This window comes from Phyllobates terribilis, unplaced genomic scaffold, assembly GCF_046119375.1.
Source record: "Phyllobates terribilis strain yellow unplaced genomic scaffold, ASM4611937v1 Scaffold_3__8_contigs__length_932513732, whole genome shotgun sequence".
In the NCBI taxonomy this organism is placed as follows: domain Eukaryota; kingdom Metazoa; phylum Chordata; class Amphibia; order Anura; family Dendrobatidae; genus Phyllobates; species Phyllobates terribilis.
The window spans coordinates 137,429,998-137,445,641 of record NW_027362763.1 but is presented as its reverse complement, the minus strand read 5'-3'; the positions used below and the strand labels follow the sequence as shown (position 1 = coordinate 137,445,641).

The 15,644-nt window shown below is 45.3% G+C and overlaps 1 protein-coding gene across 1 annotated transcript in view; it reads left to right on the top strand.

Annotated features, from left to right (window-relative positions):
- Positions 1–15,644, top strand: part of GREB1 (growth regulating estrogen receptor binding 1) — a 223,965-nt gene that overhangs the window by 175,946 nt on the left and 32,375 nt on the right. Inside the window, exons 23-24 of the mRNA XM_073674150.1 lie at positions 10,438–10,540; positions 12,243–12,401. Of these exons, the coding sequence (XP_073530251.1) occupies positions 10,438–10,540; positions 12,243–12,401 (262 nt within the window). The remainder of the gene's footprint in view (positions 1–10,437; positions 10,541–12,242; positions 12,402–15,644) is intronic.

Here is a 15,644-nt window from a genome sequence, read left to right as displayed (position 1 = left end):
TGTGTGTAAGGTGCCCCAGCGAGGTAGTCGTGGGCGAGCTGTAGCCCCCTCTCGCTATGGCACCCTACAGACAATACGTGTCCTCCCTCTGAAGTGTGGCTGTGTATGTAGTGCTCTTCACTTACTTCAAGCCATCCGATCGCAGCTGTCTCCAGGCAATTTTCTTCTGGGACCAGGGCAGCAATAATTTCAGAGGACACGGGGTTCTTAACCAGAACTTGGACTTTACTTGGGGAAGAGGAATATATACAATATTTGAAGTCAGATATAATGGATAAGGCCCGACGGGCAATCATCTCTCTCACAGGCGCTGTTAACTGCTTCAGCCCTGGTTCCCTCTTCAAGCGGAGCATCTCTGTGGCTATAATTCCTGGCCCAAGAGACTCCTCTGTATTGACAGTGACCGGATCCGATATCTCTCCCCCACGTCTTAGCTTGGAGTCCTATTTAGCTTACTCTGCTTCCTGCAGACTAGAAGTGCCCCGTGTCCTCACTACGCTTTGATGAGTTTCTCCGGCGAGCAAACAGGACTCGTGCTCTTGTGTGGGGAGAATTGCGCACTGGGATCTCACTGTCTGAGGGTTCGGAGCTCCCGTCTACCCTAGCAGCCACTATAGTCAGGCTGTCTGATCAACTTGAGGTCTCAACTCGTACTCTCGAATCACTTCCTGATTCTGGAAACTTAAACAGAGACTTTCCGAATATGCCCACCCTCAGTGAGCTGTCATCACAGAACTTTAACCCATCACTGTCTATAACTTTGCTGGCAGACTCAACCTGACAACTGCACCCAGAACAGTGGCATTTTGTGGCTGTTTTCAGGTACTACAGCCCAGAAGGAATTATACCAGGAACAAGCTCTATATCTCTCTAGGCTTGCTAAGGGCACAAAGTTCCCCCTCTACTCTACTAACTGGACTGCTAAAGCTAACCCCCTTAGCTTGGTCTACCCCAGTTAGGGAGGTCTGACCTCAGGGACACTTCCTTTAACTATCTCAGTACCAAGGGAAGGCTACGCCCTTCCCCACTATTACATTCCCCGACACTTTAATGTTGGTCGTCCCTGACCACACTAAGCAATAAACATCAATCAACAGCTATAAAATTATGTTACATAACTACATTTTACTAAAACATTTTTAGTAAACGACTGGTCCTGAGGTCGTCTTCTTGGATGGAAGACCGGCCCTTCTCGGTTAAGGGCCCTGGAACAGCAATTCAGGACAGTCCATTATCAACTTTTTTCAGAGGCACCGGTCCTTCTTGGTAAGGACCCTGGAAACGACGTGTCCACAGTTTTAAGTCCGGTCAACACCTCAATAGCCTCCAATCCCCTCCTGGGGCTACATTCTGAGGCACACAGTCACAGGTAACACCCTGTGAGTCTCTTTCTTCTTGGCCCTAGCGGGGGTCACCGGTTCTTCCCGCTAGGCCGCAAGTCTCTTAGATTTGGAGGATATCCATCCTCAAGGTGTGCCTCAGCGCTTTAAATTCCAGCAGAAAAAGGCGCAACAAGCGCAACAAAAAGAAAAGAAAAGTAAAAACAAAAAGAGCAGCTCTCCTGGGCACGCAACTTTTGGGTGCTGCTTAAGGCCTTCCTGGCCTAGGAGGTAGGGGAACAGTCCTCCATTTTTTTTTTTTCTGTTTCAACTGAAGTCAACATGGGGCACCTCGCCCCCACTGGGTAACAGTCCCAAACTGCAGACAGGACCACCACCGATGGGTCCTAAAGAGGGAAGTGGAAGGTCAACGGACCTTTTAGCCGGCTCACTTCCCTCGGGCGTCCTTCCTCTCCTTCATCAAGGCGGCCCATGCTGCAGAGGAAGGTGGCTTCCTCCACCTCCAAGGCTGGTCAGGGTGTCGGCTACGCCCGGGGTCCTCATCCGAGGAGGTGGCGCTGCCACAGCCAACTTGCGTGGGGCCATAGCTGGTCACGGTAAAACTGTGGACCTCCTGACTAACAGCCGCCTGAGTCCTTTCGGCGACTCCACTATTAGTTGCCTCGGCCCCTCCTGGGTGTTTGGTTGTTGAGCCCATGGCCTTACTTGGAGAGTCAGCCCTACTACGATCTGGGACATCCTCCTCTTTTTCGGCACCATCTCTCCGCTGCTGGCTTCCCGGCTTTTCCTCCGGCGGGGTGCCGCCCTTGGGAGGGGACAAGAATCCTCCAGGGGCTTCCCTAGCCCGACGTTGCCGAGCCTCCCTCTCAGCCCTTCGCCGGAAGACCTGCCGGTCCTTCTCTAGGACGTCTTCCCACTTGTAGGGGCGGGTGACCACAGCCGCATACCACCCGTTTTGGCACTCACATTTTACAAAGTGCACGATGTCCCCCACCTGCAGGTTGTGTAAACGGTCAGGCAGATAGTCCCGCTTTACCGCTTCGCGGGACACAAACACCTCGTGCCCGGTCCATTCCTCTTCCAGAAACCCGTACCCCTCATGGATACGGAATTCTATGACCCGTCCCCGGGTCTGAGCTTCCTCCACTGACTCCCTTCTTGGCGCATTGGACCCCTCCAGCCAGCCTCTCAGGAAGGTATCGGTCCATCGCCGCTGTTCTCGCGCGGTCATCGGGGGGTCCCGGGTAGCCCACTTAGGACTCCCGAGCTCGGCGTACTGCTCTGCCGAGGGGGAATGTAGGGCCTCCAAGGCCAACGACCAGAAATTCTCCCGCGGGGCCTTTCTTTTAGGGGGCTTCCCTTCCGCACCGTCCCCTGAAGGCCTGGGGGCCTCTGTTGCCACAGAAGCTACTGGGGCAGGTACCGCAGGCGTGACCGGCCACTGGGGCATGGACCGCTCACCTTCTGTAAGCTTCGCTGCAGCTATTGCTCCGGCCCCACCTGGATGTTCTCCTCCCTCAGCCGAGGGGGACGTTTCCTCCGGCATCTGGCTCCAGCACCATATGTGAAGCTCGTGGACAAGCAGGCCCAGCTCCGGATCAGGCCTAGTGGCCCACTGGACAGCCACTGGGGGTAAGGGCAACGGTTCGCGGGCAGCACCCGCCGGCGAACGACTTCCAGTCGCGGCCCCTGGGGTGGTGATCTCCAGGGGTTCCTCCTCACCGCTTGTCTCGCGCACATTGTCAGGCTCTGGGGCTGCCATCCTCTCAGGACGTCCGCTGCCGTACCTCCTTCTCCTTACGTGCTGGACAGAAAATGGCGCCGGTCGCTTACCGGTGACGCGTGTCCTGCGCGTCCAACTCCGCCTCTTCCTGGGCCGGCCTTCTGACGCGACTGCCGCGTCACTCGTCACTCTCGGCCGCTCCGCCTTCAGCCTCGCCCCCTCTCTGTGCGCGCTGATACTCACGGGGCCGGGCTTTACTTTACGCCGCGCTCTCTTCCTTTCTGGACGTCCCATCCTGGAACGCATCTTCACCGCTGGGCCCATCCTTCTTTGGGCCGGAACTCGTAGGGGCTGGACATCTTTTCGCGCTCTCCAGCGCCGTCCACTCCCACGATAGGCGGTTCTTCTCCCAGACTTTACCGCCGTCGTCACCATCTTGGAATCCATGCTTCGGGCCGCCATCTTGGGCCGCATGCCTTCCAACACTTTCTCCTCAGTGTTCTGTGTCGGCTCTTCCCCGCTTTCTTCATGCGAGGAGCTCGCATCCTGCCGACTACGCCAAATGTAAGGTGCCCCAGCGAGGTAGTCGTGGGCGAGCTGTAGCCTCCTCTCGCTATGGCACCCTACAGACAATACGTGTCCTCCCTCTGAAGTGTGGCTGTGTATGTAGTGCTCTTCACTTACTTCAAGCCATCCGATCGCAGCTGTCTCCAGGCAATTTTCTTCTGGGACCAGGGCAGCAATAATTTCAGAGGACACGGGGTTCTTAACCAGAACTTGGACTTTACTTGGGGAAGAGGAATATATACAATATTTACAGTCAGATATAATGGATAAGGCCCGATAGGCAATCATCTCTCTCACAGGCGCTGTTAACTGCTTCAGCCCTGGTTCCCTCTTTAAGCGGAGCATCTCTGTGGCTATAATTCCTGGCCCAAGAGACTCCTCTGTATTGACAGTGACCGGATCCGATATCTCTCCCCCACGTCTTAGCTTGGAGTCCTATTTAGCTTCCTCTGCTTCCTGCAGACTAGAAGTGCCCCGTGTCCTCACTACGCTTTGATGAGTTTCTCCGGCGAGCGAACAGGACTCGTGCTCTTGTGTGGGGAGAATTGCGCACTGGGATCTCACTGTCTGAGGGTTCGGAGCTCCCGTCTACCCTAGCAGCCACTATAGTCAGGCTGTCTGATCAACTTGAGGTCTCAACTCGTACTCTCGAATCACTTCCTGATTCTGGAAATTTAAACAGAGACTTTCCGAATATGCCCACCCTCAGTGAGCTGTCATCACAGAACTTTAACCCATCACTGTCTATAACTTTGCTGGCAGACTCAACCTGACATCTGCACCCAGAACAGTGGCATCTTGTGGCTGTTTTCAGGTACTACAGCCCAGAAGGAATTATACCAGGAACAAGCTCTATATCTCTCTAGGCTTGCTAAGGGCACAAAGTTCCCCCTCTACTATACTAACTGGACCGCTAAAGCTAACCCCCTTAGCTTGGTCTACCCCAGTTAGGGAGGTCTGACCTCAGGGACACTTCCTTTAACTATCTCAGTACCAAGGGAAGGCTACGCCCTTCCCCACTATTACATGTGTATATGTTCCCATCTTTGTTATTCTATGTAAATGTGTGTATGAACATTTTTTAACTGTGTGTGTGCATGTAGGTATGCAATTGAGTGTATAAATGTAGATATATTTATATGTCTCTATATATTTATGTGTATATCTTAAATGTAGGTATGATCTTGTATGTTTTGTATCTTTGTGTATGTGTCTATTGTTTATTTGTGTGTGTATTTCTTATTTGTGTGTATGTGTGTTTGTAATGGGTATGCAGAATTTTTGCTTTCTTGGCCTTGTTTCAGAGAATATGAATGATAACAAAATTACTTTTTCTCCACTCATGGTTATTGGTTGGGTGAAGCCATTTATTGTCAAACTACTGTGTTTTCTCTTTTTAAATCTTAATGACAATCAAAAACATCCAAATGACCCTGATCAAAAGTTCACATACCCTTGTGATTTTGGCCTGATAACATGCACAGAATTTGACACAGATGGGTTTGAATGGCTACTGAAGGTAACATCCTCACCTGTGACCTGTTTGCTTGTAATCAGTGTGTATGCATAAAAGCTGGGTGAGTTTCTGGGATCCAGACAGACTCTTGCATCTTTCATCCAGCCACTGATATTTCTGGATTGTGAGTCATGGGGAAAGCAAAAGAATTGTCAACGGATCTACTGGAAAAGGTAGTTGAACTGTATAACACAGGAAAGGGATACAAAAAGACATCCAAGGAATTGATAATGCCAGTCAGCAGCGTTCAAACTGTGATTAACAAATGGAAAATCAGGGGCTCTGTAAAAACCAAACCACGGTCAGGTAGACCAACAAAAATTTCAGCCACAACTGCCAGGAAAATTGTTCGGGTTGCAAAGAAAAACTAGCGGTGTGGCTGTTTCAAGATGTACAATAAGGAGGCACTTGAAGAAAAATGGGCTGCATGGTTGAGTCGCCAGAAGAAAGCCATTACTGCGCAAATGCCACAAAGTATCTCGTCTACAATGCACCAAACAGCACACAGAGACAAGCCTTAAAACTTCTGGAGCAAGGTAATTTGGAGTGATGAGACCAAAATTGAACTTTTTGGCCACAACCATAAACGTTACATTTGGAGAGAGTTCAACAAGGCCTATGATGAAAGGAACATCATTCCTACAGTAAAGCACGGAGGTGGATCGCTGATGTTTTTGGGGATGTGTGAGCAAACCCATTTGTGTCAAATTCTGTGCATGTTATTGGGCCAAAATCACCAGGGTATGTGAACTTTTGATCAGGGTCATTTGGATGTTTTTGGTTGTCATTAAGATTTAAAAAGAGAAAACACAGTAGTTTGACAATAAATGGCTTCACCCAACCAATAACCATGAGTGGAGAAAAAGTTTTTTTGTTATCATTCATATTCTCTGAAACAAGGCCAAGAAAGGAAAAATTCTGCCGGGGTATGTAAACTTTTGAGCACAACTGTATGTACAGTATGGCTGTGTATATAATGTTTTTATGTATCTGTGTATATATGTAATGTGTGTCTGTATCTGTGTGTATGAAATGTGTATGTATCTGTGTGTGTATGTGGATATAATGTGTATATGTGTGTAAGTGACTGTAATGTGTATAGTTATGTGTATTTATCTGCATGTTTGTGGATGTAATGTGCGTACATATGTTTATATCTGTGTTTATGTGCTGTGTATGTATCTGTGCACGTATGTGGATGTAATATTTATGTCTATGTGTATGTAGCTGTATGTAATCTGTGGATGTAATGTGTATTTATCTGTGTGTATGTGGACGTAATGTATGCATCTTGTATATGTAATGTTTATGTATCTGTGCACGTATGTGGATGTAATGTATGTATCTATGTGTATGTAATGTGTATGTATTTGTGCACGTATGTGTATGTATACAGTACAGACCAAAAGTTTGGACACACCTTCTCATATAAAGATTTTTCTGTATTTTCATGACTTTGAAAATTGTACATTCATGCTGAAGGCATCAAAACTATGAAGTAACACATGTGGAATTATATACTTAACAAAAAAGTGTGAAACAACTGAAAATATGTCTTAGATTTTAGTTTCTTCAAAGTAGCCATCTTTTGCTTTGATGACTGCTTTGCACACTCTTGGCATTCTCTTGATGAGCTTCAAGAGGTAGTCACCGGAAATGGTTTTCACTTCACAGGTGTGCCCTGTCAGGTTTAATAAGTGGGATTTCTTGCCTTATAAATGAGGTTGGGACCATCAGTTGTGTTATGCAGAAGTCTGGTGGATACACAGCTGATAGTCCTACTGAATAGACTGTTAGAATTTGTATTATGGCAAGAAAAAAGCAGCTAAGTATAGAAAAACGAGTGTCCATCATTACTTTAAGAAATGAAGGTTAGTCAGTTCGAAAAATTGGGCAAACTTTGAAAGTGTCCCCAAGTGCAGTTGCAAAAACCATCAAGCGCTACAAAGAAACTGGCTCACATGAGGACCGCCCCAGGAAAGGAAGACCAAGAGTCACCTCTGCTTCTGAGGATAAGTTTATCCGAGTCACCAGCCTCAGAAATCGCAGGTTAACAGCAGCTCAGATTAGAGACCAGGTCAATGCCACACAGAGTTCTAGCAGCAGACACATCTCTTCAACAACTGTAAAGAGGAGACTTTGTGGAGAAGGCCTTCATGGTAAAATAGCTGCAAGGAAACCACTGCTAAGGACAGGCAACAAGCAGAAGAGACTTGTTTGGGTTAACGAACACAAGGAATGGACATTAGACCAGTGGAAATCTGTGCTTTGGTCTGATGAGTCCAAATTTGAGATCTTTGGTTCCAACCACTGTGTCTTTGTGCGACACAGAAAAGGTGAACGGATGGACTCTACATGCCTGGTTCCCACCATGAAGCATGGAGGAGGAGGTGTGATGGTGTGGGGGTGCTTTGCTAGTGACACTGTTGGGGATTTATTCAAAATTGAAGGCATACTGAACCAGCATGGCTACCACAGCATCTTGCAGCGGCATGCTATTCGATTCGGTTTGCATTTAGTTGGACCATCATTTATTTTTCAACAGGACAATGACCCCAAACACACCTCCAGGCTGTGTAAGGGCTATTTGACCAAGAGGGAGAGTGATGGTGTGCTACGCCAGATGAACTGGCCTTCACAGTCACCAGACCTGAACCCAATCGAGAAGGTTTGGGGTGAGCTGGACCGCAGAGTGAAGGCAAAAGGGCCAACAAGTGCTAAGCATCTCTGGGAACTCCTTCAAGATTGTTGGAAGTCCATTTCCGGTGACTACCTCTTGAAGCTCATCAAGAGAATGCCAAAAGTGTGCAAAGCAGTCATCAAAGCAAAAGGTGGCTACTTTGAAGAACCTAGAATATAAGACATATTTTCAGTTGTTTCACACTTTTTTGTTAAGTATATAATTCCACATGTGTTAATTCATAGTTTTGATGCCTTCAGTGTGAATGTACAATTTTCATAGTCATGAAAATACAGAAAAATCTTTAAATGAGAAGGTGTGTCCAAACTTTTGGTCTGTACTGTATGTATGTGTATATACAGTACAGACCAAAAGTTTGGACACACCTCATTTAAAGATTTTTCTGTATTTTCATGACTTTGAAAATTGTACATTCACACTGAAGGCATCAAAACTATGAATTAACACATGTGGAATTATATACTTAACAAAAAAGTGTGAAACAACTGAAAATATGTCTTATATTCTAGGTTCTTCAAAGTAGCCACCTTTTGCTTTGATGACTGCTTTGCACACTCTTAGCATTGTCTTGATGAGCTTCAAGAGGTAGTCACCGGAAATGGTCTTCCAACAATCTTGAAGGAGTTCCCAGAGATGCTTAGCACTTGTTGGCCCTTTTGCCTTCACTCTGCGGTCCAGCTCACCCCAAACCATCTCGATTGGGTTCAGGTCTGGTGACTGTGGAGGCCAGGTCATCTGGCGTAGGACCCCATCACTCTCCCCCTTGGTCAAATAGCCCTTACACAGCCTGGAGGTGTGTTTGGGGTCATTGTCCTGTTGAAAAATAAATGATGGTCCAAATAAACGCAAACTGGATGGAATAGCATGCCGCTGCAAGATGCTGTGGTAGCCATGCTGGTTCAGTATGCCTTCAATTTTGGATAAATCCCTAACAGTGTCACCAGAAAAGCACCCCCACACCATCACACCTCCTCCTCCATGCTTCACGGTGGGAACCAGGCATGTAGAGTCCATCCGTTCACCTTTTCTGCGTCACACAAAGACACGGTGGTTGGAACCAAAGATATCAAATTTGGACTCATCAGACCAAAGCACTGATTTCCACTGGTCTAATGTCCATTCCTTGTGTTCTTTAGCCCAAACAAGTCTCTTCTGCTTGTTGCCTGTCCTTAGCAGTGGTTTCCTTGCAGCTATTTTACCATGAAGGCCTGCCGCACAAAGTCTCCTCTTAACAGTTGTTGTAGAGATGTGTCTGCTGCTAGAAATCTGTGTGGCATTGACCCGTTCTCTAATCTGAGCTGCTGTTAACCTGCGATTTCTGAGGCTGGTGACTCGGATAAACTTATCCTCAGAAGCAGAGGTGACTCTTGGTCTTCCTTTCCTGGGGCGGTCCTCATGTGAGCCAGTTTCTTTGTAGCGATTGATGGTTTTTGCAACTGCACTTGGGGACACTTTCAAAGTTTTCCCAATTTTTCACACTGACTGACCTTCATTTCTTAAAGTAATGATGGCCACTCGTTTTTCTTTACTTAGCTGCTTTTTTGTTGCCATAATACAAATTCTAACAGTCTATTCAGTAGGACTATCAGCTGTGTATCCACCTGACTTCTGCACAACACAACTGATGGTCCCAACCCCATTTATAAGGCAAGAAATCCCACTTATTAAACCTGACAGGGCACACCTGTGAAGTGAAAACCATTTCCGGAGACTACCTCTTGAAGCTCATCAAGAGAATGCCAAGAGTGTGCAAAGCAGTCATCAAAGCAAAAGGTGGCTACTTTGAAGAACCTAGAATATAAGACATATTTTCAGTGGTTTCACACTTTTTTGTTAAGTATATAATTCCACATGTGTTAATTCATAGTTTTGATGCCTTCAGTGTGAATGTACAATTTTCGTAGTCATGAAAATACAGACAAATCTTTAAATAAGAAGGTGTGTCCAAACTTTTGGTCTGTACTGTATATGTGTGCATATGTGGATGTGATATGTATATGTGTGCATCTGCGTATATATGTGCATGTAATGTGTATGTATCTGTGTACATTCTTGTATATATATTTGTATACTGCATTTCTTTACACTAATATGTCTGTTGGGTTATGAACGTGCTCTTTGCTGATATTAATGCCGCCATCTGTGGCCCTTAGATTTTTTTTCTCTGTGGCTCTACGATTACTTGTTTAGTTTCATTATTCACAAAATTTAGGAGATTAAAGATCTGAAGAATATACAAAAACTTCCCATCGCTTCCGAAATAGAATCTTTTCTCTTTTACAGCAAACAACATAAAATAAAGGGTATATTTGTTTTTTTTGCGGATAGGAAATTGGAAAATTCCCCTGTGGCAGCGGGCCGGTGTATGCACAAACAAATTGTATGTTTCCAGCTGGGTCTTTAATGAACTTTAAAATGTGTTTAATTAGTGTAGAACATATGGTGAATGAATCCCTAATGGAGGCCTGCAAGCTGATAATATTAGTATCACGCTTTTTATCCCGCCTTAATTCCACAGATTGTACGGTATCACAGGCCACAGTGATTACAATGAGGCACGATATTAATGCCCTGCTGTCCTCTCCTCTAGGTGGGGAAGACGGGCGCTTATCTGCAGTTCTTAAGTGTCTTGTCCAGAATGCTCATTAGGTTGACAGAGGTGGATGTGTACGACGAGGAGGAGATTAATACCAGTAAGTTCTGGAACAACCGATCTGGCTGCACCTCCTAACACAATGAACCAAGTGTGAACAGGTGCAAACTGCTGTGACTGTATTATATACAGATCAAAGAGTACAGCAGCCTCTGTGTGCACCAAGATATATGCAAACATTCAATATATTATTATTATTTATTATTATAGAGCCATTTATTCCATGGCGCTTTACATGTGAAAAAGGGGGTATACATAGCAAATACACTTACATAATCTTAACAAAACAAGTCAGCGACTGGTACAGGAGGAGAGAGGACCCTGCCCGCGAGGGCTCACAGTCTACGAGGGATGGGTGAGGATACAGTAGGTGAGGGTAGAGGAGGTCATACAGTAATGTGGTGGTTACTGCAGGTAGTAGGCTTGTCGGAAGAGGTGGGTCTTCAGGTTTCTTTTGAAGGCTTCCACGGTAGGCGAGAGTCTGATATGTTGGGGTACAGAGTTCCAGAGTAGGGGGGGGATGCGCAGGAGAAATCTTGTATGCGATTGTGGGAAGAGGAGATAAGAGAGGAGTAGAGAAGGAGATCTTGTGAGGATCGGAGGTTGCGTACAGGTAAGTACCAGGAGACTAGGTCACACATGTATGAAGGAGACAGGTTTTCGATGGCTTTGTATGCCATGGTTAGGGTTTTGAACTTGAGTCTCTGGGCAATGGGGAGCCAGTGAAGATATTGACAGAGAGGAGAGGCCGGGAATAGCTGGGGGGACAGGTGGATTAGTCGAGCAGCAGAGTTTAGGATGGATTGGAGGGGCGCGAGAGTGTTAGAAGGGAGGCCACAGAGCAGGGGGTTGCAGTAGTTAAGGCGGGAGATGATGAGGGCGTGCACTAGTGTTTTTGCAGAGTCTTTGCTGAGGAATGCACAGATCCGGGAGATATTTTTGAGTTGGAGTCGGCAGGAAGTGGAAAGGGCTTGGACATGTGGTTTGAAGGAGAGATTAGAGTCCAGGGTTACCCCGAGGCAGCGAGCTTGAGGGACTGGGGAGAGTGAACAGCCATTGACGTTGATGGATAGGTCAGATGGGGGATATGAATGAGAGAATATATGAATTTTGAACTACGTTACTGCCATATAGACCATACTTCTAACATTTGAGTACTTAGAGCACAAATTATCCAATTCTTGTGTGCCCACCGGCCAAGATTTAGAGTTATTGACTCCATATTTGGCTGAGTACTCCTCCTATCAGTTGACTGTTTTTAATCAGTTATTGATACTATCTGCCCATAAAAAGTGTAGTCCTTGAGCCAGGAGAGATTAGTTTACGTTTAACAGTGTAGGTTCCAATGAAAAAAAAACATGTTCCTTATCTTGGCTGGTGGGCACACACACAAACTGAAAATTCAATGTTTTCATCTTGACACACACATAGACCACATGAGGGGCTCCTGTTCTAGCATAATCAAATGATTGGTGTGTGATAGAAAAAAATGGAGAATCCTTATTAAGATGCCCCTTACTCACATCAGGTGAGACATAAAGACACAGTACAGATACCGAGTGCCTAAAAAGATATGATCGGACCTGTCACATGTTAATACTAGATTTCTATACATTTTTATAGGCTGCATATATTACTCCTTTACTCTTATCATTTGCATTCACTAGTGCAGAAAAGTATTGTCGATATTCATTAAGATTTCAGCTCTGAAGAGTTTTTATATACACTGATTTGTGTTACAGACCTGACACCCAAGCCTGAGCAGCCTTTTCATCAGACACAGGAAATGTGGCCAATTGTGGAGGCCGTTAAGAGGATGGACTTCGATTATATTCTGCATGACCCCAAATATGAAGACGCAAGTGTGATTTTTCCTGAATTTCACAATCTCAACCAAGAAGGTATTGCAACAAAATAAATTCACTCTTTACCAAGCAGGAGACCCTCATATTGGAAAGTCCTCTTTTCCTATTAACCATCCCATCCCCCCATAACTAGAACAATATTGACCCCCTTCTGATCCTGGTTTACTATAGTCTGGGTTTTTTTTCATTCTTCAGCCTATTTCTTGCAGAAATAAAGGGCTTTGTTGCCCTTTAGCTGCTTTTCTCTTCCCCTTAGTGGTTGAATGTGTAGGCTTTTTGTGAAGGGCCACACTTCCAATAGAGAAGAATGGATCGGTAAAACAAAGGCCCCTCATACACATCAGATGAGTATTGCCTGATCGCTGCCTCTCCAACTCCCCCATGCACAAGAATGTTCAGCTCAGTCAGAGTTTTTATTTGTTTTCCAAGAGGTGGCTACTGATAAACTCCTTTGGTAGCGCCTTATTCCAGAAAAACAGAGGGTTCAGCCGCTTAAATAGAACAGACTGGATCCTTCTCTTCCTGGCATCATCTGTGTGGGGAGAGTTCGGATGTCCTCATACACATTAGACTGCTCATACTGGTGGGTTCAGCCAACTTTAGTCTGAAATATATTGGGGCATTAAAATTTGCACCCAAGTAGAAAGGACCCATAGCAGCCACAAGAGTGAACCACTGCAGTAATTATCAATTAACTCATTAAGATCCAGTTAAGACAAGTCACAGGTAGAGAACATCTCAGGACTTTTGTCCATTCATCCTGCCGAAAAACAGTCCCACATCATGATGTTCCCTTCCACCTCCAAATCTCACTGTTGGTATGGTGTTTTGGGGGTGATATGCAGTGCCTTTTAACCTCCAAGCATGGTGTGTATTATGGCATCCAAAGAGTTCAATTTTGGTATTATCTGACAAGTATTTCACAGTCTTGTCTAAATGTTGTTGAGCAAACTTTAAATGCGCTTTAACATACTTTTTGTTCAGCAATGGAGTCTTGCATGGTGAGCATACATACAGGCCATGGAGGTTGAGTGCGTTACTTATTGTTTTCTTTGAAACAATTGTACCTGCTGATTCTAGGTCTTTCTATAGTTTTCAACAAGTGGTCCTTGGCTTTTGGACAACTCTTCTGATAATTCTTTTCACTTCTTAGTCTGAAATCTTCCGGTGAAATTATGTTCTTACTACTTCCGGATTATGGCCCCAACAGTGCTCACTGGGATCTTCAGTAGTTTATAAATTCTTGTTTTGCAGCAATAAGGTTGCAAAGGTCTTGAGACAGCACACTGGTTTTACCTATTATGAGATATTTCTTTATGGTAACTTGGTAATGAGATACCTTTTTATTAGCTATCAGATGAACCAGCTGGTGTCATGACTTTCCATGGGTTTTTTCACTTCTCTTTCTTCATGTGTTCTCTGCTTTTTCCCTGTCTCATTTCTCATTTTTACACATAACTTAACTTATGGACATCTATGGTTTGATTTCTTTGCCTGTGTGGATTGGATGGGTTGTTACCAACACCTGGTGAGAATTTCATGTCAATGGCACCTTTAGAAATATATTTACCTAGAAAATCGGTGATATATTCAACACTTATTGCACCCGCTATTTGTATATATGTGTGTATATATATATATATATATATATATATATATATATACGTGTGTGTAAAAATAATAACAATATATCTGCCGTCTCACTACATTTTTCTCAAACATGCATCTGACACTAGACAAGTATTGATTTTTCATTTTTTGTGTCCAGTTATTAATAATTTATTTCTTGCTATACGTTTTGAAAAATATGCTTATATATTGGTATTATATATATTAACAGCACGTGTTACGATACTAAGGTCTTGCTCACACAGGCGTATAACATGGCCTAGTGTTATCTGATGTTTTATCGCATGATACTCTGTAATGTTATACTCATCATCTCCCGCCTCTGCAACCTCCTGCTCTGTGGCCTCCCTTCCAACATTCTCGCGCTCCTCCAATCTATCCTAAACTCTGCTGCCCGACTAATCCACCTGTCCCCACGCTATTCCCCGGCCTCTCCCCTCTGTCAATCCCTTCACTGGCTCCCCATAGCTCAGAGACTCCAGTTCAAAACCCTAACCATGGCATACAAAGTCATCCACAACCTGTCTCCTCCATACATCTGTGACCTAGTCTCCCGGTACTTACCAGCATGCAACCTCCGATCCTCACAAGTCTCCTTCTCTACACCTCTTATCTCCTCTTCCCACAATCACATACAAGATTTCTCCCGTGCATCCCCCCTACTCTGGAACTCTGTACCCCAACATATCAGACTCTCGCCTACCATGGAAACCTTCAAAAAGAACCTGAAGACCCACCTCTTCTGACAAGCCTACAACCTGATGATGAGAACATTGTTCTTCCTCTGTATAAAGCGCTGGTAAGGCCGCACTTAGAATATTGTGCACAGTTCTGGGCTCCGGTGCTCAGGAAAGACATATTGGAGCTAGAGAGGGTACAAAGGAGGGCGACTAAGGTAATAAAGGGAATGGAGGGACTAGAATACCCAGAGAGGTTGTCAAAATTAGGCCTATTTACGTTGGAAAAGAGAAGGCTTAGGGGAGACCTCATAAACATGTATAAATACATCAGGGGGCAGTACAGAGATCTCTCCCATGACCTGTTTATACCAAGGATGATGACAAAGACGAGGGGGCTCACTATGCGTCTGGAGGAAAGGAGGTTCCTGCACCAGCATAGAAGGGGATTCTTTACGGTCAGAGCCGTGAGACTCTGGAACTCTCTGGGAGAGGAAGTGGTGATGTCCAACTCACTTAATGAGTTCAAGAGAGGCCTGGACGCCTTTCTTGAGAACAATAAAATTACATCTTATGCTTAGTTAATTAATCCAGGGATTTAATCTTACTGCCAGATTGGTGTCGGGAAGTGAATTTTTCCTCAATGATGTAAATTGGCCTATACCTCATGGTTTTTTGTTGCCTTCCCCTGGATCAACGCTGCGGAATAGCTGCAGTGCACAAGAAATAGGCTGAACTGGATGGACGCTTGTCTTTTTTCGGCCTTATAAACTATGTAACTATGTAACCTGCAGTAACCCTCGCTCCACCATACCGCTGCACGACCAGCTCTCCCCTCACCTACTGTATCCTCACCCATCACCTGTAGATTGTGAGCCCTCGCGGGCAGGGTCCTCGCTCCTCCTGTACAGTACCTGCCGCTGACTTGTATTGTTTAAGATTATTGTAGTTGTTTTTGCTATTTATACCCCTT